We start from the raw sequence: 24,673 nt of genomic DNA, 5'->3' as shown, positions 1-24,673 counted from the left end.
ACATGTATTCTTGTTTTGTACTGGTACTGTCTTCAAGGTTGTTACTTGCCCACATCTGCTGACACATACTTTGCCCAGACCTTTTTCTGCATCTTATAAAAACTTTTTATTTACTCTCCTAAGTTATGTCAGAGGAAGTTTCACCCACTTCCTTTCATGCCGGTACCATAAAACAAAAAGGGAAAAAAGACTGATTTTTCTATTTGCAAAGGCAGATGCTTCACAAGTTCCAGAACTGCTCAGCAAGCACAGGATGGGGAAAAAAAGGCTCAGGACAATATAATCAGAAGGATGTATGAAAATTCACAATTAACAGTCATCCATCCACAAAGCTGATTAAAGTAGATCTTCATTCTCCATGAGGAAGGCATTATGTCACCCATATCTAAAATCCAGGACTGTGTCCATTTATTCCTTGTAGAGGTAACAAGCCAAAACAGTGAAGATCTGAATGTTCCTAAGAGACAATGTGACTGTTTCCTCCTGACAACACTTAGTATTGTCCAGCAATGCAGTCCCAACCTCTCACGGAAATAATGTCTCATGGACACAAACTGACTCTGTGACACAGACCACCTGAGGTTTCATTTAAATTTCTTTGATTTAAAGCCCACAAAATCTTCAAAACATGTAAACCCTTGTTTTATTAGATCAATTACAGTATTTTTGCCACCCATACATATACTTAGAAGGGATGTGGAAGTTTGGCAAAACTAGTCAGCCCAGAGAGACTGGAATGCAGATTGAAAAAGCGACATACACTCACACACATACAGACACACAGGAATTCAGATTTCTCTAGGCAAAGGAGAGGGAAATAGGTAGCTTTGAACCTATCAATTAAGTCTTGCAGGATCTTAGAAAATCAGGGTATACAATCCTCCAGCAGCCTCTGAAAATGTCTTGAGGCAGTGATGGTATTTCACAAGATTTCATTAAATCTTCAGACTGTAATTACATTTAACATACGCCACAGCCAGGCCATTCAAATTCCTTCACTATTTCTTCTTAAATACAATCCAGGAAATTATTTCAGACACTGTTTGCCACACGAGCTTGGAATGACCTCATTGTAATTAACTGTTTGTAAAGGAAGCCGGCTGTTCAAAGGAAAATCAGCCCTAAAGCTTATGCCAAGTTCCAAGCTTTGCAACACTTGGGGTTGCTGGTTTTTCAGGGTGTCAGCATTATTAACTGCCTTCAGCAACCACACCTAGTTCACTTCCAGTGTTAAAATGCATATCTGGCCAGTGCTATGTAGAAGAAATACACATTCTTCCTGCATTAGACGTAAGACAACTGTTCAATTAAACTAATGATCATTACAGAGAAAAATGTGTAAGTGCTCAAGGAAGGATTTAAATGGCTTTTGCCAAACCTACAATCTTTATGCAGCCCTTAGTCAGAAGTCAATTGGGGTTGGTGGAGTGAAACATGGCCAATTACCAGTATTTAATATACAGTTTAAATCTGAGCATACCCAAGGGGATGACCCAGCCCTCATTCCATTCTGATCCCTCAAAACAATCAAGTGAGCACTAGCTGATATGACACATTCATACTAGGAATTGTTCTTGAAAGACATTAAAATCAGTCTCCGAGATGATGAATGTTTCTCCCTGATCCAAGTTTCTAGGGCCTCGATTCAAGCAGTCAGCGAAGTCACTGCTCTTTCACAGAACACAAAACAAAACAAAAAATAAACAGAAATAGCCAGTGTCGGTAGTTTCAAACCACTTGATTCTGTTGCCAAAGCTGCACTGCTTTATCACTTGGCACCTACCACTGTTGTGTACTGAGTGTGGAGCGTATTGATCCCTATAAAAGACAAAACAAAAGGTACAGTATAAGCATTTCTTGTTGCTCTAAACAAGCAAGAAATTCCTCAGAAAAGGAAAATTCACATCTCAGTCATGGATGTGTCATGCCAGAGTTGGAAATGTAGACAAATAAAAGCGAAACTTAGATGTATGTAATTTTCATCAGTATTTTCAGAAAGGGACAGTTTTTAAAGATGCTCACGTAACATTTTAAGCTTCTATTTTTACAGGTAATAAAGATGATGATTTGCATGGATTTACGTTTGAACCTGTAAACCAACAAGAATCCCCAAGCATTATACACTATAAAGATAATAACACAGTAATATCCAGGCAGGACAGATACTTTCAAGGATCCTATGGATCACTTTTCCTTTAGATTTCTATGAGCATGTCAAGGATGTAGTGGATATAGAACAGCGACAACACTTAGCTAGACCTGGATGAAGTGTGTCAGAAGAAGCATTGCAAGAAGTGAGTGCAAATAGGGCACAAAATCTGCTTATGACATAAAGCCCTTTAAATAACTGAAGACTAAAAACTATGAGGAACTTCAGAGAGTCCCAAATAAGGTAAAACAGATCACAGTACAACAATCGGTGAAATTCAACTTGGTAAAATGCACAGTAGAAAAGCAATTTTTTCTCAGCCTTCATGCAGAGGGTTATGACAGCCACATCAAGTGCAGAAGGAGACTTCAGCATAGACAGCTCAAGTGAGATTACAGCACCTTGTGGTCTATGATTCCCACTAATGATATGTTAGACTGCAAAGTAGTCAGAGGGGACTACTGCAAAGAATATTTATCATTTAAAGGACCTCTCAAAATGATGTGGAATCTTGCACATCATGACATACTCAGTATTGACAAACATCAACTACAAGATGATGCCTCACCTGCTGGGGTGAAGCTCATGCACATTCTTTTAAGGCATCTGACGTTGTGTACTGTCAGAGACCAGATTAGACTGGAAGAACCTCCATTCTGATCCAGTCTGTCAAGTTGTACATGCTTATGCTTTTGTTGCATTTTAGAGAAAAGTATAGGTTTGCACACAGTTAATTGTGTTAACTACCCCAAAGTGTTCCTGTAACAACCCTTCAACCACCAAAATATAAGGAACACAAATACTGGTACGTACACTTCATCAACACCTCTAAAACTTCAGAGTTCTCCTGCATAGACACGTGCAAATTTCTGGTTGAGTACAGCGAAATAGCTGAACTAACCCAAACTCAACTTTTTGACAACGCAGTTACAATTGCTATATACAGAAATGGCTGCACCACTTTAGTACCATGAATAGTGCAGACGGTGTTTTGCGATTGCCTTTACCAAATGCTGGATCAGATGTGAATGGCACTTAAACTAACAGATGAAATGGCAACTGAAGGAAAACCAACAAATAAGAAACTCATATTCCAGAGAGAAAAGAGAAGAGTTCCACAAGCAGGAAATCTCAACATTTCTGCCGAATGTTTTGACCTCTGTAGGGGCCAATTCCTGTCTCTTTCTCTCAGAGCTTGGATGGAAAACCTCAGGTATCTAATCTAGAATTGTAAATTCTACCCAGATCAAATGCCAGCACAAACACTTGAGCACTGTACGCAGAAGTCTCTTTCGTGTGTTAACCTTCTCAATGGGCCTTCTCAGCCTATTTTCGGTGTAATGAAAGATACAAAGGGACAGTAACTAGTTCTCTGTTCACAGTTTACAAAGTGCATCCTATGTAGCAACTATTGCTTGCAGTTGCCAGTTTGACCAAGAGATGGTACTGTGTGTGTATATACAGCCATTACAAGGCAGGGATAAATATCTGCTCGTGTCTAAACCAATCTCTGATTTAGATGTTCATAAACACTATAATGCAAAGGTGCACTTAAAAACACTGATCATGCAAATAAAGTCAGAGGTTTGAGCACAGTCAATTGGCTTACTACTTCCATACATTTAAAGAGCACAAATCAGTCATTATATAACACATTTAGCTCTTTATACAAAAAACAAGTTCAAGACATACCAAATTCATACATCACCAACACTGAAAAATGTATGTTGACAGCAAACTCCCAGAATTTTCTGGAAGATCTCCCCAACATGTTTATATTTACTGTTTCCCAGTTTCTGCAAATCTGGTGACCTCCGTGCCTCCTAATAAAAGTCAGAGCAGTCAAAATTTACAAAAGGCAGCAACGTGACCTTGCTGCAAAGGCTAATGATACCCTGGGGTGCATTAGGTAAAATATTGCCAGAAGGCTGAGGGAGGTGATCCTTCCTTGGAGATATTCTAAAGCTGTCTGGACATGCTCATGGGCAACCAGCTCCAGGTCATCCTGCTTGAGCCAGGGGTTGGATAAGATGAACTCCAGAGATCCCTTCCAATCTCAGCCATTCTGTAAACCTACAATTAAGGCTATGCTGTAAATGATTAAAACTAAGAGAGTTCATATTTAGCTTAAATGATGCACATAAGCAAGCAACTGTGAAGTTTAATAGGCAAGTACTAAGAAAAACTCTAAGCTCACTGGACCATATTGTGAGCCAGCTATTCAGTACAAATTCAAATCTCATTCTGGAGTGGCAACCTCTAAATACATCACTATTTATGTAAGATATGGGTCTCTTTTTTCCTATTGTAAAATTATGTGTGTTCATCTCCACTTAGGATTTTATGGCCTACTCATTCAGTATCTCCAGATTCCCTAAAAATTTTTTAACTTTTCCAAAGCTGCCTCCCTCATCTTTACTACTCAGAACAACTGAGCAAGCTTTGCCACCTCATGTCTTTTTATCAGTTTCTCACAATAATTAATTTGTGAAAGAACATAGATTTCTACAAAAAATGGACTCACTCCACTGTTTCTTTCTGCTGTTCTTTTTCCTGTCTTCTGACCAATTACTTATCGATGCAGTGACGTTCCTTTTACATTACAGCAACTTTAAGAACGCATTTAGTCCAAGTCTCCACTGTGATATTTTTAAACAGTCTATATTACGCTACAGAAATTCTGCTTTTTTAGTTGTTGCTTTTAACCAGTTTCCTCATTTCGAAGGGGTTTAATTTTATTTTTATTTTTAATTGGGCACTAGGGAAATCGATGTATTAACCTTTTTTTTTAACTCCTTGAAGGGTTTAGGATCTAAAGTAGCTTAGGGTCAATGTTGGAGAGCAGCTCTTTAACACTTACATTTGAAGTGCTTCCTGTGCATTGTTTACTGCCAAACTAAGTTTTGCATTTCCGACTCCGGGGCCCCCAGTGCACAGCTCTTTGAAGAAATTGTCACTGCCTGTCTTTAAAGACACATATCTCGCCGTGGAATTTAACCTCATCTGTAGGTAGGAAGTTACCCCTTTCTGTGGGTCTCTTTAGTGTGGTCCAAGAGATAAAAGAGTTCTCAACTGCTGCACAGCAGGCCAGCAAGATAAGCTGAAGGAGAGGTGGCAATATCACGTCCCACCCTGTATAAAGAAATTGAGCAAACAACTTTGCAAGTGGATAATTTTTGAAGAACGTTGAAGGAAGGAGCCATTGCCTACCAGAGCAGGCAGGAGCTGAAGATTTTCAGGGAACCAGACATGGGCCAAGGTAAGCAAAATTCACTTTGGTTAGTCTCAAGCATCTGCCAGTTGTCTGTCAGGAAAACAACTGTCTCTAAGACAGCGTTCATGAGGCTTGTAGATGAGCTTCTTACAGTGCAAGAGCCAAGAAGATGCTCTAAAAAGTAAGGAAATTCAATTTGCACAGAGGACTGCACAAAAAGGGACAGCAAACAAAAGCTGATATCAATGCCTAGGAGGAGTTTGGGAGAAGCAGTAAGAGGCATCTAAAGCAGACATGAATGTCTGGAAGCAATGGCAAGAGAGTTATTCTTAACATAGAGACTGGGGGCAGGGGCAGGTAAGCCGGACTTCAAAAGTGAAGCAAAGAGATGACTAAATGTTTTAGCCACTTGAGCAAGGAGTGGGTCCAGGTTCCAAGCAACCTTGAAGAAAGTTACAAGATCGATAAAAAGTCAAATGAAGGAGAGGGAGCCAGACTGCATATGACTCACCCATGTAAAAGACAGACACAACAGGCATCTTCATCACAAAGAAGAAAATACATGAGGTCAGAGCTGGCTCTGTAAAGCTTACACTGGTGCAGGGCTATAAACTAGGACAGCCATAAAGAGATTTGAAAGCCAAACCAAAGTCATTCATTGAAAAGAACACATAACAAAATTCATATTGGAAATAAAGAAACAAAGCACACAATCCAGCGGGACTCACACAACAAACACAGAAGGGACAAGAGCAATGGGAGAAGATACTGACGCAGAGGACAAGGCAAGTTAGACGTAAGGAGAGAGCAGACCAATGAAAACTGCAGAGTAGGAGTTGTGGCTTTAGCACAGGAGCAATGACATTTAGACAGCAGGGGGATGATCCCTGGAGGTGTTCAAAAAACATGTAGACATGGCACTTCAGGACATAATTTAGTTGTCATGGTAATGTTGGGTTGAATGTCGGACTAGATGATCTTAGTGGTCTTTTCCAACCTTGATTCTATAATTCTATGATATAAGGGGCGGCAGCAGCAACCCACAGGTTCAAGGATATTAGTGATGAGTTGGAAGCTGAAGAGATAAGTGAGGTTAAGACAATTCTAAGGCTAAGCAAATCAACATATTATCTGCTTTGGTGACAAAGCTTCTAACTGAACTATTTGTGTTTCAGTGACTTGGCTGTTTGACTGCTTAGGTATTAAAATAAAACTCAGCTATATTTTAATAGCTGGTGAAGAAGAGGAAAAATGTCTCAATGCCTTGACATAGGGCTAGGAAAAGGTTGGACTTGATGATCTTGGAGGTCTCTTCCAGCCAAAACTGTTCTATGATTCTATGATTCTAAGAAGTCTGGAAAGATTAACACCATCAAAACTACAAGAAAAGTGCAAGTATATGATCACACTACAGCCACTGAGCACCAAATTGGGTGCTTGAGATTTGTTGCAGATTGTGACAATTTTTTTCTCTCTTTTGGTGCTGGACAGAAGCTCCTCTATCTCCTGCAGCTCTGAGTGTGAGACTGCCAACTAACATGGTGCAAATAAAGAACAACTGGTGTTTTACTTGCTTTTTTCCAGCATAGTTCCAGAACATGCATCCACACTGGATTTGATCTAGCAGTGAAATCCGCACCAGGAGCTTGTCTTTGGTGCACATTAAACATTCAGAGTGCAGTAACTGCTAGAAGAGCTTGCACCCACATAGCAAGTGGGACGTAACTGCTTGTCTGTCTCCTGTGCACAATTTCAAACATGTACCCATGTGGAGAGATGCTACTGTGAGTGCCATCAGTGCCTATGAATACACAGAGTAAGACTCCAAATGTAGTCAACAATGCATGCTCGGTACTAACCACAACATCTGTATTATTTAAATGCTTGGGTCTGTTTCATGTCTTTTCCTGGGGAGGAAAGAGCTTGGTTTGCTTAATGTTGCTGAGGTATAAGCAAAGGCAGCTCATTAGCCACTTGAAACAAGAACAACCAAACTCAAGAATGAAAGCCATTGGAGTTATCAGGCAGAAAGTCTCAAAGACAGGGGGGTGCTGTCTGAGTGGTGAAACACATGATAAGCTGTTTGTGCATCTCAGGATGTCACCCAGGGCCAGCCTGTGGGCAGCTCACAGACCCGTACTCATTCTATATCTTCTCACGCTACAGGTCTGAGCATCAAAAAATGTGATTTCAAGATCACAATGAACAACAATAACCACCACACAGAAGAAATCAGCACTGAAAGGCTTATCGTGAGGCGGGGGCAGCCATTCACTATCACTGTGAGCTTCTTGGCTCCAATACACAGCTATCTGCAGCAGCTGAAGAGGACCTTCCTCATAGTACAGACAGGTAACACCATTACCATACCTATCAGGGCTCTGGTCCTCCACCCACATAAAAGAGCAGAGCCGGTGGAAAAAGCCATCTCCAGAGTTGGACAGACGGGCCTGCGTTTGGAAGTGAGGCCAGTGAACTGTTTATATAAGTCACAGTAGAGTGTCCAACAGGGACTGCAGGCTCAAAACTAGATCTCCTTCCACAAGAGACACTGCAGCACAATAACATATGCAGGTTCACTATCCTATGATTTGAAAGTACTCATAGGATCTCTCCTCTCTTCTGGCTTTTAGTTTAAGAATGTTGAAATTTAGCTAGCCTGTTAGATGTTTTCTGCTACAGAGCGTTTTCCAGTGACAACCCCAAGAAAGGCACCAGCATTCAGCCACAGCTTGTTTTACCATAATCTGAGCATTCAGATGTGACTTATATTACAAGACACTGCATCCCAGGATCAGCAGGTCTGCACCATTCTGGCTGTTCCTGTTTTCACAAATCTATAAAATGCACCTCTCGCTTTCAAACGTGGGAGGCCTGAGTGCAGTACTAACCTTAGGAAGATTCACTAGGCTTCAAGCTGCTAAGAGAGTCTTAACCCACTCTCTCACAAGAAAGAAGAGCTATGGTGCCAGATGTACACAAGGTCTCTGCAATCTGCATGGGGTGAGGATGCATGTCAGGAATAGACACAACCTGATCTCTTTGGCTGCAGGATCACATCCTTCCAAAGCAGATGGAACCCAGACTGAATTTCCCATCTCCAGCTTGGGAGACCAGAAGCAGTGGAGTGCAGCAGTGGAAGAACAGGACCCGTGCTTCTGGACCATCTCGGTGAATACACCTGCCAACGCTCCCATTGGCCAGTACTCTCTGATTTTACATGCCTCCAAGACTTACTGTCATCTGGGCAACTTCATCCTTCTCTTTAATCCCTGGTGCCAAGGTATGTGGTCAGAAACAGGTCAGGGTGGGATCAGTCACCTCACAAAAACAGCTTTTGACCTCTGGCGCTCTGCCTCCATGGAGGTTGAGGCTGACTCGCCTAGCGCTCCCCACCACTCCTGCCCTGCTCCTTCCAGCACCTTAGGAAAGAGGTAAAGGCTAATAAAAGCTCAAAGCTGCCTGTCTCAGCACTGCTGGCCTGTTCCTGGAGCTGAGGACTGTCCCTGTCCCCCCGCTAAAGGAAAAATTTTTCATTTTCCTATAATAAAAATTTTAAGATGAGTCAAGTTTACATTTCATCTGATTAAGGCCACTGTAACTTTCTTAGAAATGCAGAAATCAACAGAGAGGAGAGCAGAAGAGCTAGATAGTGTAATAGCCTGGGTCTGGAGGATCTTTTTGAACAAGGAAACGGAGATGACAATGAAATTCTTCTTTCCTGTCTGATTCAGAATCCGTCCAGGGCAGAACGCCAGGGACTGTCAAAGTACCTGGAGCGCAGCAGAGTCTGCTGATGTAAGAGAGATGTAAGTGTATCTGAGAACAAGAATGCCTTCTGCCTGATGCTTTTTTCCTTTAACCTAGATGATGAGGTCTTCTTGGCTAATGAGGCACAGCGGCAGGAATACATTTTAAACCAAGAGGGTGTCATCTACTGGGGGACAGAAAATGCAGTCCTAGCACAACCCTGGGACTTCAGCCAGGTAAGCAAGAGGCCAGATATGTCTGTGCTCTCTTACAGCCATCAGCAGAGGAAGGGTATGTAACTCACGTACATACAGGATGATATCCTTTTCCATACTGTGTCTTTGAAGAAAAAAACTTGCTCTCTGCATTCCCTGTCTTTGTCTAATATTGTGCAGAACAGGGACTTGTGTATGAAGTCCCATAACCCAGTATATGTAATTTTAGCTACGTTCCTAGGCTGTCCTCTATGAAGAAATGCATTAATCTGTATCTGGGCTTTATGTGCCTTCCTTTCACCAACAGATGTAAAAGCATTTAACAGAGATTCGTAATACTCTCTCTGTTTTACAGGTAAAGTGAGGACAAGTAAATCTTCCAATTTGCCCAAGGCCATCTGACACAGCCAGTGATTAGAACAGGATTTTATTCCACTTTAGTGCCACTAGATCACAGAAGTACCTCTGTGCCATCTCAAGAGAGCTCCAGAAAAGCATGAATTTCTGCGTGGGATGCAGTATCATACTAATGCATTTCTAAGATGATTAAGAGAGTGCAATATGTCCCTTATGAGGAAAGGCTGAAGGAGCTGGGTCTCTTCAGCTTGGAGGAGGCTGAGGGGTGACCTCATTCAAGTTTATAAATATGTAAAGGGAGAGTGTCAGGAGGATGGAGCCAGGCTCTTCTCAGTGATGTCCAATGACAGGACAAGGGGCAACAGGTGCAAGGTGGAGCACAGGAGGTTCCACAAAAACATTAGCAAAACCTTTGTCACTGTGAGGGTGACAGAGCACTGGCTTAGGTTGCTCAGAGATGTTGTGGAGTCTTCTTCTCCAGAGACATCCAAAACCCGCCTGGACACGTTCCTGGTGATCTACTTGAGGTGATCCTGCTCTGTCAGGGGGGTTGGTCTAGATGATCTTTTGGGGTCCTTCCAACTCTGAACATTCTCTGATTTGCTTCACTAAAGCTGCAGGTCTGCCTTTAGTATGTTGTGCTCCCCGTCCAAATCTGTCTGTAGCTCTCCTCCATAGCTCCCTATCAGCAGAATAGACTATCAGCAGAAGGGAGAAATATAAACCTCTGCAGGGACTCCATACAACAAATGTTCAGGCAATTTTCTGAAATTGTATGTTCTTCTTTCAGTTTGAGGAGGGTATTGTTGACATCTGCTTCACACTGCTGGATGTAGGTGAGCGCCATCAACGACATAGGGATCACAACCAGCGCAAGAGCCCTATTTACATCTGCCGCACAGTTGCTGCCATGGTAAGGAGAGTAGAAAACAGCCCTGACCCGAGCAGAGAAGTCCTAAATGCAGAGCAAAGGCTAGCACCTTCTCAATCCCACTTGATGGTAATCCACTGACCAAAGAGGAAGCCTGCCCAGGCCTGTTCCAAACACCACCTCCTGCCCATCTCCAGCCCTTCCTGATATTACTGCAGCAGTCAAGTAGTACTGCAGGAATTTCTTAGCAGTGATAGCACACTTACTGAATAAATTTCAGGGGAGACTGCTGCATTGGCTCTGCTCAGCCATAACCTTGGTGCTCTGCACAAAACATCCTTTTGGTTTCATCTCTCTTGGGAGTAGCTCTTGGAAGTAACTTCATCAACAGGGTGAGGTACATCTGCCAAAGAGAGGCAATTCCTTAACGCTTTTTTCTCTCCTCCTTACCTGTAGCTGAACTGCGATGAGTTAGGCATCCTGACAGAATGTGGGACTGGGCAATGTTATAATGTGACTCCCCTTCCCAAGTGGCTGGGAAGCAGCTCCATCCTCCGGCAGTGGGTTGCATCGCAATGCAAGCCTGTCCACCACGGGCAGTGCTGGGTGCTTGCTGCAGTCCTGTGTTCAGGTACAGTGGGGGTTGAAAGACTTTTGTGTTGAGCAAAGCCTTATTTGGTCCGCAGAACCTCTAGCATACGCCTAAACTCCTGGATTAGCAGAGATCCCAGTAACATAATTTTCAGGTGAGAGGCAGATCCTCAAGAGTTTTGTCATAACGTTCAGCACTGCTAGCTTTGAGATAAGAGAATCTCAGCACACACTATTCATTAACACACTTATGATAGCTTATTTCCTGAAGGGCAAAGCCTCTTGCGAAGTCCAAACAGCAGTCCTGGTGCCATTCCTAACAGGCCTAGCACCAAAAAAGGCTCTACATCTCTCAGCAGAGGCACCTTTAGGGCAGGATGCAAAACTAACTCACAACTCTTTCTTCTGCACAGTTCTGAGGTGCCTGGGAGTTCCTACCAGGGTGGTCACAGGCTTTACATGGGCTCACAACACTAAGAGCTGCCTGAGTGTGGACGAGTACTATGGCGAAGATGGTACACTGCTTACACAAGACAAGAGTGATCGTGTCTGGTAAGAAAACACAGCATGGCCCAAGCAAGATTTTGAGACAATAACTGGAACTAGGAAGTGATAGAGGGTGGGGAGAAAGAAAGAGGTAAAGAGCTGCAGGGAGGTAGACAGGAGACAGCTCAGCTGAGATCCTGTCTACATGAGCTGTTATTGAGAAATCACCACAACCCAAACTGAAGTGCCCTATTACTAGGGCCCATAAAGGAATCATGATAACCCAGTACAGCTGGAGAAATTCTGCTTGTGTCAAAACCCACAGTTTCTGCTCTTCTCAACATGCACTGATCTCTTTCAAATGAGCATTATTTGATTGTGGTTTGGCTAAAACTTTACTGTACCTCAGGGTTCAGTCCCTTGGTATAAGCACGTGATGTCGTCTCTTGCAGGACCTTTCACGTTTGGAATGAATGCTGGATGGCTCGAGCGGACTTGCTACCAAAGTACAGTGGGTGGCAGGCTCTGGATGCCACCTGTCAGGAAAAAAGCAAAGGTAAGATATCAAAGACTGGCTTGCAGGGAGGGAGTGAAGCAGAGGGAAATAAAGCAGTTCAATATTCCTCCTTTCCCCAGTTTCCAGGGATTCACCCTGTTGACTTGAAGAACTAAACCACTGTTCATCTACTTGGTTTGTGCAGTTTGTGTAGCTCTATCACAGCACTGCTTCCTAACGTCCTCCTAATCTAGATACTTCACCACTCCCAGTATAGGTCTACGCTAGACGTGGGTCTAGTTGGCAACGCATCTGAATCTTAACTGGGCCATATTTTCTTTCAGGTCCATCCTTCTGTGGACCAGCCCCTGTTCTAGCCATCAAGGAAGGGGACACAGAAGTTGATTACGATGTCTGCAACTTCTTTGCTGCCATCAACGCCAAGTGCCAGGTCTGGATACACAAACCAGGTGACACCCCCAAGCCAGCTCTTGGTGCCACAAAGTACATTGGCAACAGTATCAGTACGAAGAGTGTGGGCAGTGAACGCTGTGAGGATATCACACACAACTACAAGTACCCTGAAGGTAAGTGATAGGCAAGCGGCTGAACACATTCCCTGTCACTGCTACAAGTTAAAAGCAGAGCCATATGAGAGCATTAGGGTCATCCACTGCTCAGTACTTCCCCTTCTTGAATGGCACAAGAACACCTTACTCTTGCTGTCTACAGAATCAAAGCTCAGGTCACAGCTCAAATTTCATCCTGCCTAATTACATTAACTATCTCTCTAGAAGGCCAGACCTTTCTTCACCAAGCACTGGAAAACCTTCTGTTACCTATATGCTCTGTATAGTCACCTCCTATTAGCTTCGTAAAATATATAGATATATTTCAGACTCCAGCTTTCTGAAAAGGACTCTTGTGCTCACAGTCCAAATCCCTCCCTCAAAACCCCCCTTCAGAATCTGTTACTGAGTGCTGTTTCCCAGACCCGTTGCACCCAGATGTTGTCTAAATCCTTCCCTCGAAATCTGCCTTCAGAATCTATTACTGAGCGTTGCCTCCCTGACCCAACCTTACCACCTATGGCACGTTGTCTCCTTGGCTGCAGTCCATCATAAGGGAACATAGTACTGTGCTCTAGCTACAACTATAGTTAGAGGCAAACTGCCTCTTTCACTCTGACTGATGTTAGCGTCAAGGCGCTTTAAAAACTGCGGTGAGTCTTTCCAAATAGAATCTTTAAGTTACATCCAATGAATGTCCTGGTACCTGAAATTCTTGAACTGCTTGAACCAGCACAACAGGGTATCTCTCTTATGTTCTTAGAAACAGTTATCTACAGTGCTGCCAGGTTAATTCAACACCATTGTTCTGCATTTACTGTCTCACACTAGAAAACAGGGAAGCATACTCAAATATGTGCTCCCTTTTCTGTGACAGGTTCTCTTCAGGAAAAAGAAGTACTTGACAAAGTCTACAGAAAGATAAAGACGCATGAGACAACCAGCAGCAGCAAAACACAATGCAGCTCCATTCCGACTGCTCCTGAAGAGCCAGTTAACCTTTTCATCCACCTTCAGTCGGAGAGTTCTCTGCTACGGGGACATGATCTTCCACTGTCCATTGAAGTGTTTAACCACAGTGGTGGGGAAAAGGCTACTCACCTGGTAGTTGGGGCCCAGTCTCTATGTTATACTGGTGTGCCCATTGGCCAGCTTTGGAAAGAAGAGTTTCATTTTGTCCTCAAAAGCAATGAAGGTAAGGACTCTACTGAGGTCATGGCAAGGAAATTACATCTAGTTCTCTCACTTCAGGAAAAACGCACTTAGCCGTAACTTCACAAAACGGCTGAATAGTTCACTGTAGGTGACTGAAATAAAACACTTTGGCAATAGGACTTTAAAGATTATGAATCCGCAAATGCAGTCAGGATCACCTGAGCTTCTAAATGCTGCACCTTTTAGTACAATGTTGAGCACTAAACACTCCTAGGTGTCATGCAAGCTAAGACCAGGCTGTACTTATCATCTGCATTGTCATCTGTATTTCAACACTGTATTCCAGCTAGGAATTTGCAGGTCTCTGTGCCTTACTCACAGTACAGAAAAGAGTTGGGAGAGAACCATCTGCTTAGGCTGACTGCAACGCTGAGAGACGAGGACTCCTGCTATATATACTTCACCCAGGAAGAGACCAGCATTTGTGATCCCCCTCTCGACATTGAGGTTAGATTGGGCTATCATTCTGCTACTGCACTAGTGAGAAAACAGCTTTCATAAGCAGCACAAAACCTCTGCTGGGTTGAGTGGCGCTCCTCAGGTTGCCTTCTTTCAAAGCACGGAGATGTCAGTCTGGGAAAGGCAAGTTGTGCCACACTTGTATACGGTAATCCCACTTCTACCTTGTCTGTGTGTTGAGTCTAAGAGAAATCCCAACAACTCCTAACTAACTAGTAGAAAATAAGAGGCTGCAGAAGAAAAGTACAGCAGAAGACTGTACATGAAAAGAACAGAAGCTGGACTTCACCTCTTCTGGCAACTGGCAGCTCAGACTGACACCTCTGGCACCAAAAAATCATTTACCTCCCTTTAATCATAGAAGAACCTCTTTACTTCTCTCTGTTTCAGCTCATTTCCTTCTTTCAACAGTTTCCAGAAAACATGGTGCAGTATCAGCCAAGCACAGCAAAGATCAGCCTCCAGAATCCTCTCAGTGAACCACTGGAGAAGTGTGCGATAGTGGTTGCAGGGCGAGGGCTCATTTACAGACAAAGGAAGTACAGGTAAGTGCAAAATCATCGACCTAAGAATGGTAAATTTAAAAAAAAAAAAAAGATACGAAACAAGCTAGAGAAACTCTTGCATAGCATACTGCTCCCAAAAATAAGTGGGGAATAATGTGGCAGTAAGAGACCGCTACAGCATGAAAGCTCTTTATTTACAGATAGTACAGATTTTTGCACTGAAAAGAAGAAAATCCAGATAACAGAACTTTCAACAGATGTGCAATACATAAACCAAGGCCAGTATGACATTTGTGAAAAAAATACTTCCAAAGGCGTAGAGTGTAGAAGGAAATTCCCCGGCCAGCAAAAAAGGCTAACAAGATAAATACCACAAGAGTTAGGCAGAAATACACATTAAATAAATTACAGGTCACTGAAATTTAGAAATTACTTGCTGTTGAGAAATCAGCTGCTTTTTAGACAGGCACCTGAACATCCGTAAGGGGTTAAACTATACTGTTTGTGACATTTCTTTCCACCCATTACCCCCTGTAAGCAATAAATACAGTCCCTGGGTACAACTTTAACAGCGTATTTCCCTTCTCTACTGAAGAACAAGGCAAACCTGACTTAACTACAAGTCATCCAAAAAAGCCTGATCTCCTTCACACGAAAAAATCCACACATTTCTCTCAAGTAGCCACATTAGGACAAAGTAACCTTACATACTTCTATGGGGAGTTCAACCCTCCTGTTCTATCTCCCTCACAAACTACTCTCAGATCACAATTCCACTGTGGCAGTTTAGATAACTGCTAGCCACCTCCTATTTTATTTTCCTCCCTTTGTTTTCTGGCACCACCTCCCTGTCTACAAAATGCATCTCCTGAGCCCTGAAAACTAAAAATACAAAGATGTGCACTTCCTGTATAATCCCTTCTCACCTTTCAGGTTGGGGTCTGTGCAACCTAAAAGCATTCAACAGCTGCAAATCCCATTAATTCCCACCCAAGCGGGGCCCAGAAGACTCACTGCATATCTTACCTCCCTTCAACTCCAGAGCCTGAGGAGCTACAAAACCATAAACACTGTAGCTGCCTGATGCCCAGCTTCAGTCCTGTTTACAAGAGTGGTAACGATCCGTGCCCTGATCCCAGGCAAGCATAGATGTCAACAGTTTGATTAAAGTTATATTTAATGCCACACCTGATTTTGATTATTTGTACAAACTCTGCTTTCTCCCACCTGCCACTATATGCTCACTCTCCAGTTGTATAAGTTGAATCTTACTGTGACAAAGGAGGGCTAAATGCTTAAACAGATGCTGCATTTCTCACTATGCTGAACCCACCACTGCTTAGTCATTTTTTCCTACCTGTGGCAAAAAAAGGATTTCCTAGAACTTTAAAGTGATGACAGATGTAGCATTTCTCTAGAGATACACTCTTACATCCCTACAGACCTCTGAGGTTGGTAAAGTGGTAAGTAATATTTTCTACTGCTTTCTGAGGAAACAGAAAAGAGAAAGATAGTTCACTCCAACATCAGACAATAAATAGTAGCAGTGCTGTATATCTTTTAATGGTTCACTGGACTGCTTGCAAACAAAACAAGACCCTTTCCTTCTGTGTATATCCTCTGCCACCTGAAAATGGATAAAGCCACACATGGAAATCTAGCAGTATTTTATTGTTCTTTGAACCCCATAGTAGTTGCAAGGTCTGAGGAATGGGGCATGTTCAGAGCATTAAGATGCAGCACCACATCACCCCAGGAATCCAAGCAAAATGACACCCTCTGCCACGGCAAAGAGCAACTTCCCGGGAAAGTTTTACCAAGGGGCATTAAAGCTCTTTCCTACAAACATTGTTCTCATTGTTCTCCCAGTACCTGGAGAACAGTGAGATTCACTGGAAAAACATATGCCAGAGCCAGTGGCACCAACACACGTAGACATGGAAGTGCTAAAGTTGACCCTGTGTGAAGTTCTTGATTTTGTTCATGTTGTGATCTACTGCACCAGTTAGAAATTGCACCCAGCCTTCCTCTGATGGTGGACATACATGGCTTGTCCTGCAAAAGTGGAGGAAACTCATTAGGAAAGCTTCCTGGGTGTCTTACACCCATGCATCCAGACAACCCATGGGTATTCTGAAGCGCTGAATTACGACAGCGTTAAAACAGAACTGCTGTAGCCCCAGTGTGCTTTGCACAAGTAGGAACCCACATCCAGTCTCTAGTCCCAGAACTTAACATGTATTTGTGTGTCTTCACTGGGAACCACTTTCATCTCTACTATAATTTTCTTACTCCCACCTCCCTTTGTGACTGGATAATACCATAATTATTCCAAAACACCAGCATTTACTGTCTAGAAATGAGTCATTTTTGACAGGAGGTGGAAAGGTATAAACCTTCACAGCAGGGTACACACACTTACAGAACTGAACTCATACTCACTTTGTAATCTCCAAGACTTTATTTAATACTGAGGCCAACTTAGCAGCCTAGAAAGAAACAAAAGGGAAGTAAAGTCAGCCAAACATGGAAACAAAGGAGCTCAGCAGCACTGGAAAAGGGGGTGAAGGGAGTGGGAAGGAATGCCCAACATGCTCAAGAATAAGTAAAACCACCACAGATTCTGATGCAGAAGGAAGCCATCTATCGTGCCAGGAGTGTCTCCCGACCTACTCCTGACTGAGACACGTGAAAATAAAGACAGGATGTTTTTTAAAGCATAAATTACAATTATTAGAAACTATTAGAAATTAGTAACTGATACCAAGGCACATAGTTACAAGTGACTGATTGTAATTTGGTATGAAGCAATACTTTCTTTTTTACCCCCGCCAAAAACAAGCCACTGGCCAAAGGCACAAATCCAGAATTAAGAATAAATAATTCCAGATACGAGTAGACACATACTTCGTTTACAATGCAAGTGATCCATGCAAGTCATCCAGCAAAACCTCTTGCTCAAAGCGAGGCCTACCTCAAAGTTCAGTCAGGTTGCTCAGCGCCTTGCTCAGTGAAGGTTTGAATATTGCCAAATACCAAGTTTCCACTGCTCCTCTGAGCAGTTTGTTTTAGTGCTAAACCACACTCACTGTGGGAATTTTTAATTTGCATTTTTAATGCAGATAACTTTATTTGAGCAAGTCTACATCACTCAGGGAACACAGTAGACATGCAGTACATCAGCAGCCTTAGACCGCACTTTCCTGAGGTACTACCACTGGACTTCTCTATGGACCACAGTACTGAGCCAAAGCTCTAGTGGCCATGCTCTTTCCTGAGTAAGATAAGGAATGCATTTGCACCTGAAGGAGGTTACATGTGCAAGGACCAAAGGGAACTCTTCATCCCTAAGAACTTGTTACTGAGACAATCACTAGCATCCACCTCTCTCTGACAGTCATAAAGAACCACAGAAAGGTTTTGCCTGGAAAAAGATCTTTAAGATCATCAAGTGCAGCCATTATATAACTGCCAGGCTCACTTCCAAACCATGTCCCTAAGCACCATATCTAGACAGCTTTTAAATACATCCAAGGATGGCGATTCAATCACTTTCCTGGGCAGCATGTTGCAGTCTTCGATAACCCTTTCAGTGTAGAAGTTTTTCCTAACGTCTAACCTAAAACTCTCCTGGCTCCTCTCGGTTTTAACTTGTGAGAACAGACCAACACCCACCTCTCTACAATCTCCTTTCAGGTAGTTGTAGAGAGCAGTAAGGCCTCTCCTCAGCCTCTTTTTCTTGACTAAACAACCCCACATCCCTCAGCCACTCCTCATAATAGATTATCGAGACTCTTCACTAGCTTTGTTGCCCTTCCAGCACCTTGATGTCTTTCTTGTACTGCAGCACCCAAAGCTGAACAGAGTGCTCACGGTGTGGCCTCACTGGTGCTGAGTAGAGGGGTAAATTCACTTCCCTTGTCCTACTAGCCACACTACTGCTGATGCAGGCCAGGATGCTGTTGGCCTTCTTGGCTACCTTGGCACACTGCTGGCTCACGCTCAGTCAGCTGTTGATCAGCTTTCCAGCCACTCCTCCCCAAGCCTGTAGCGTTGCCAGGGGTTGTTGTGACCCAAGTGCAGGACCTGGCATTTGGCCTTGTTGAAGCTCATACAACTGGCCACGGCCCACTGACTCAACTTGTCCAGGTTCCTCTGAAGATCAACACTCCCACCTAATACCTCCAACGAGGTATACATATAGAGAGAGGTATAGATACAGATACAGATATATATATATAGGGAGGTGTGTGTATATGTATACATATACACCAGCCAAATGAGCAGACCCACACACAGGCTCCAGATACTTACATTGAGTCGTACAGCCAGCTGATTCACAGGTGGATACATGCTCAGTGCCAGCTCATCAACACTAGAATAGAAGAGAGATGAGCAATGGAAGAAAGGCCCTGATAGCACAACTCACAGACCCTGGTCAAAGAATACATCCACCCTGAATGTAAGGCAGGAACAGAAAGGAGACATCAGTCATACCCATGGATGCTTCTCCCTGCCTTCTCAGACTCTCACATTAGAGAGAGACATGGACACAGCTTCACCCCAAGGTGCAACATCCTAATTTGCACAATTCTCAATACCCTGTGCCATAACAGTCTTCCCACCATCTGCGTCCACCACCTGCTCACAGCTTCAGTATCAGGAAGGTTTCACTAATCTGTTCTCTAGACCTCAAGAACCACAGGGATTGCTCTGGAGTAACAGCAGCATGGAGAGAGATGTGCTTACCTTGGGCTGATTTCATTAGCAATGTCTGCAAGATCATCCAGCTGAGCAATGTGCTCTGGAGAATCGGCTTTGCCATAAGCCTTCACTACACCCAAGACCTTCTTCAGGCAAGCTTTAGAAGCCTTCATTAATCCCATGCAGGAGCTAAGTAGCTTCCGGTCAGCTTCTGACCAATAGGTATCTCTGTTGCCCCGAAAGCCCAGCTCTTCATCTTCCATGATGTCACTGTAGGGGTCTTGCCCTTCCACCAGAGCCTGAGGACACAAAATGTACTGAAAACCCAGAGCCTAACATCAATTCCACCAATACCCAGGAGGAAAGGGGAAACAACCATACAAATAATTTTACAGAGGAACCTCTCTCCAGCCAGCATCTCAGTAGCTACATTCTGTTGAACCTACCAGGACTGGATTAAGAAAAACTAGTCCTCAACTCCAATTCAACAGAGCAAACAAGAACCTGGCAAATAGTGCCATTCTCACACCAACCTATGCTGCCATGCCCCACTGCACCGCTCCCCTGCAATTCAGGACATATGTTTATAGAAATTTTCTATAAAATAAACCAGGCATGAGTTTAAAAACTCATTAAGATCCAGGTGTAATACAACAATCTATCTCGTATCGGAACAAACATAAATCAAAGACTATATAAAAAGCAATCCCCATGTTCCATCATTGAACCATCATGGCTGCAGTCCATCACTGCAGGTTCCTCAAAGGCTTAGGGTCTTCCTTACATGTTCCATCTCCTCCAGCGCGTCTTTGACCACACCCAGACACGCAGACAGAGCTGATGCAACTGCTGCCTGGTTATCTGCAAAAGCAAAAGGATGATAACTGTGGCACTGCACTGATTCAAATCAGTTTGCAACAACATTCATCTAAGTTTGCGATGATTAGATCTTCGGATTATAGGATCAAAATTTTTGCAAAGCTCAAAGGTGTACTGCTGCCAGGCAAAGAAGTTGACCTGGCTTCCAAGCTTCACAGAATGGTCTGGGCTGGAAAGGACTTCAAACGATCATCTAGTCCAAGCCCCTGACAGTGCAGGATCACCTCAAGTAGATCACCAGGAACGTGTCCAGGCGGGTTTTGGATGTCTCTGGAGAGACTCCAGACCTCTCTGAGCAACCTGAGCCAGTGCTCTGTCACCCTCACAGTGACAAAGGTTTTCCTCATGTTTTTGCAGAACCTCCTGTGCTCCAGCTTGCACCCATTGCCCCTTGTCCTGTCATTGGACATCCCTGTGAAGAGCCTGGCTCCATCCTCTTGACACTCGTCCTTTACGTTCATAAACATGAACGAGGTCACCCCTCAGTCTCCTCTTCTCTAAGCTGAAGAGACCCAGCTCCTTCAGCCTTTCCTCACAGGGGAGAAGTTCCACTCCCTTCATCATCTTTGTGGCTCTGCAGTGGACTCTTTCAGGCAGATCCCTGTCCTTCTTGAATTGAGGGGCCCAGAACTGGACACAATATTCCAGATGTGGCCCCACCAGGGTGGAGTAGAGGCGGAGGAGAACCTCTCTGACCTACTAGCCACCCCGAGATGCCATTGGCCTTCCTGGCCACGAGGGCACATTGCTGGCTCATGGGCATCCCGCTGTCCACCAGGACCCTCAGGACCCTTTCCCCTACACTGCTCTCCATCAGGTCAGCCCTCAGCCTATACTGGTACATCAGGTTGTTCTTTCCCAGATGCAAGATTCCACACTTGCTCTTGTATTTCATTAAATTTCTCCCTGTCCAACCCTCCAGCCTGTCTAGATCTTGCTGAATGGAAGCAAAGCCTTCTGGTGTGTCAGTCATTCCTCTCAGGTTTTTTGTCACTAGCAAAATTGGTGACAGTGCACTGTTCCCTCATTCAGGTCACCGATGAATGCATTTTAAAAACAGTTGGTTTTTTGCAGAATGAGTGAGTCTTCACTGTACTAGCTAGAACGCTTGATATTCCAAGACAAGACATGCTAGCTCTGTTGTTCTGCATATAAAATACTCACCTCTTGGCAGGTTGGACACTTGCTCACATGCCTCCCACACACCACCAGTTGATATAAGCTGTTCCTGAGACAAGCTGAAAGAAAACAAAGCCCCTGAAAGTTAAGACTCAGTAACATCACTCTATTAGTTTGGTTTTACTTTCTGCACCAAATGATGCACACTAGTAGATGCTCTCCTGGAAAGATGTCAACAACTAGTTTATCACTAGTATCTGATGTCTGAGTAAAGCAAAAGTAGTAGCTCCTACTGAGTTTAATTATCCACTGGAACAATAAGCCTCTTACAAAGGCCTCTCAAGATGCTTAGGCATACTATTTTTCAAAATTTACGCAAATCAGAAGCCTGTTCGTTGACCTTTGCCTAAGGGGAGTAGCATGTAATCCGTAAAGAGAAGAAGTGGTCCATAGCAGTCCAATAACTAGCTTTCTAAAGTTGCACAATTATTGCATATGACAATTCACTCCCAGGGCAAAGACTACCCAATGGTGCAAATGCTACCCAGCACCTTCATTGGAATCTGGCTCCCAGCATCTTTCCTTGCCACAGAGAGGATGACAATCTGGTGTCCATGTAGACGAATGCACCTGACTCAGGCACTGGAACAAGAAGGTACTGTCAAGGGCCTTGAGTGTATTCCACCCACCAGTTTAGTTGGCACGGCTGCAGTTTAGTTGGCTAAGTATCAAGTCAACTTCTCTGCTAACAGGAGGTATCGTGAAGAAAGTTAGAAGTGAGAAGTCCTCCCTTATACTAGCAGATGCTTTTACCTTGAGGTTCTTTCACTGGACCCTGTTTGTGCTACATCACAGCTGGGAAGCAGTTATGTCTGCAACCTGTCTCATACTCCCTTGATTCTGACCTGCATCCCGATTCACTGATACAGCCTTCCTGCCTTGACGTCAGACCCAACCCACTGCAATGGACATGCTGGGCAATCACTGGATGGTGTCTGATGCTGGTTACTCAATCTGGACCTGACTCGCTGGCCTGACTTTCCAGCTTGACCTCATCACTGTGGGCTTCTCTGATGATCCGGACTCTCAACCGAACCTCACTGTCCTCACCAGCACTGCTCTGCTCACTCAGATACTGGGGAACAGCATCTCTGCAAATGAGGTCAGTCTCTTCCTGCCTCATAACAACACTCTGCTTCTGCTCCCCTCCTTCCCTTAGGAAGCAGCCTGCACTTGCTGCACTTCCTAACAAGCGTGCTTGTAACTTTTACTTTCTTTTTCTGGAAAATTACTACCTCTCCAATGGAGCACTGAGAATTGTTTCTGTGAGTTGGATCATTCCTTCCACTACTTCAGTGACAGCATCTCGTACCATTTTCCGAAGAGTAGTACCTGGTCGAGATTGAGAAACAGCAACAAAGTCAGCACCAACAGAAAGCAACTGCTGAAGATGAACACACAGACTGCTCCATCTGTGTGGATACACTAAATAAGATTAATTTACAGGTATTTTGAAGGAAGCAATGTGTTTCCCTGTTCCAAGGAACAGGGGACTTTGGACAAGGATGTCAATACTTTATAAATATGAATGCTCAATCAACTATACCACTTCCTACATTATAACTCTTCCACAGATGGAGACCTGCAGGAGTAGACAGACAAACGATTCACTCACAAACATGTTGTAAGTCTATCGAATAGCTGGTACTGGGGCTACCTGCTCATGACAACTTGCTTTCCTGCAGATGTCTGATCTCATATTAGGCTCTGAAATACTGTGTTTCTTTATACAGTGGTGAAAGAACCACCACCCTAGATAGTGGTGACTGCCCTGTTGTCACTGTCTCACCTTGGCCCTTGGGGAGCCAGTAGTACACTGTGGCAACTGCAAGAATGGCATTTTGGACATCTTCACTCAGCTTCCGGCACTCCTGAAAATGGATCAGCAAAATGATTCACTATTTGATGGCTGCACCACATTTAGAAAGTCTTCACATGCAACCACTCACACTCACATTGCTCTGAAAAAAGGAAAGCACAGGAATGGCCATCTTGCTTGAGAAACAAATACAGCACAAGAAAATACAGTGAGCAAGCTGTACACATCATAAGCCGCTCATGATTTAGTAAGAAAACTTGCCCTGGTGTGGAAGTCATGCATTCTGTGATTCTGTGATCAGAGAGGAAAAAGTAATTCAGATCATTATTCTTAACTCGAGGTCTTTTTCCTTCTTCTCTAAATACAGGTGCAACAAACTTCTCCCAATTAACAGCATAAATAGTGTGTATTCATTGTTAGATCAAAGTCTGTGTTGTCCCGTATACTGTCCTATCATCACCAACCAGGGAATGTAATAATACTTCTACTCGGCATATCTGCCTAACTTACATGAATTAGTCCTGTGGGCAATTCCTGAATTGAATGAATGCACTCTACAACGCATAGCCCATGCCGATATCCCTTGTTTGCACTGAACCAAGTGACTTTGTTTTAATTAAATGAATCAAGAGACACCTGAAACTTGTTACGGATAATGCAATTTCACAGTCTGTGTGGGCCTTCACTCACCTCTGCAGAAGTCAGTGGAGGCCTCGAAAATGCCAGACTCAGCTTTGTAGCTTCCTGTGATGTTACTTTGAATGACTGACCTAGAAACGATTCAATGGGAGCAAGATAATAGAAAGTAACTTGGGTAGAAGCTAAAAGAACAGAGCAGCTAGATGAGCAATATCTCTGACGTTGCTCTGCCCTATTGCCTGAATACCATTCCTCCTTCCAAGCAATACAAAGACAAACTAAGTCCCAGTATAGAAGACATATATTTCCACAGTATATTTGTGCCAAGCATATTGCATGTGCCCTATGCCTACTTCTTCTTACACTTTTTTCACTTTGCAGTTAGTGATGTCCACAACCACATTGCACATACTGGGCCGTAACACCTTCACCAGGAAATGTTGTAAAGCTTCAAGACAGACCAAACACTAAAAACCTAGCTGTGACAACTGTTTGCTGCTTTGCCAACACCCTGGAGGACAAGTGCAAAATCGCTGCCTAAAGACCTGCCGGGGATCTCACTCCGCCCCGCGGGG

The 24,673-nt window shown here is 43.6% G+C and overlaps 2 protein-coding genes across 2 annotated transcripts; one reads left to right on the top strand and one right to left on the bottom strand.

Annotated features, from left to right (window-relative positions):
• Nucleotides 1–5,398: 5,398 nt before the first annotated feature.
• Nucleotides 5,399–15,962, top strand: EPB42 (erythrocyte membrane protein band 4.2). Its single transcript, XM_009876304.1, has 13 exons — nucleotides 5,399–5,408; nucleotides 7,530–7,715; nucleotides 8,416–8,646; nucleotides 9,231–9,349; nucleotides 10,476–10,598; nucleotides 11,013–11,187; nucleotides 11,561–11,699; nucleotides 12,086–12,189; nucleotides 12,474–12,716; nucleotides 13,576–13,893; nucleotides 14,200–14,360; nucleotides 14,784–14,917; nucleotides 15,812–15,962. Exons 1-13 carry the CDS (start codon nucleotides 5,399–5,401, stop codon nucleotides 15,960–15,962), a joined length of 2,094 nt encoding a protein of 697 aa, XP_009874606.1.
• Nucleotides 15,963–16,532: 570 nt separating this feature from the next.
• CCNDBP1 (cyclin D-type binding-protein 1) lies at nucleotides 16,533–24,229 on the bottom strand (the record flags this gene model as incomplete). Its single annotated transcript, XM_009876303.1, has 9 exons — nucleotides 16,533–16,933; nucleotides 17,321–17,367; nucleotides 19,193–19,253; nucleotides 19,628–19,881; nucleotides 20,367–20,443; nucleotides 21,626–21,699; nucleotides 22,876–22,972; nucleotides 23,430–23,511; nucleotides 24,150–24,229. Coding segments are annotated over 9 exons (881 nt in total), but the record flags the coding sequence as incomplete, so codon positions are not given.
• Nucleotides 24,230–24,673: the final 444 nt, after the last annotated feature.

This window comes from Apaloderma vittatum, unplaced genomic scaffold, assembly GCF_000703405.1.
Source record: "Apaloderma vittatum isolate BGI_N311 unplaced genomic scaffold, ASM70340v1 scaffold5359, whole genome shotgun sequence".
Lineage (NCBI taxonomy): Eukaryota > Metazoa > Chordata > Aves > Trogoniformes > Trogonidae > Apaloderma > Apaloderma vittatum.
The sequence above is the reverse complement of the archived record's forward strand: the minus strand, read 5'-3'. Positions and strand labels throughout refer to the sequence as shown.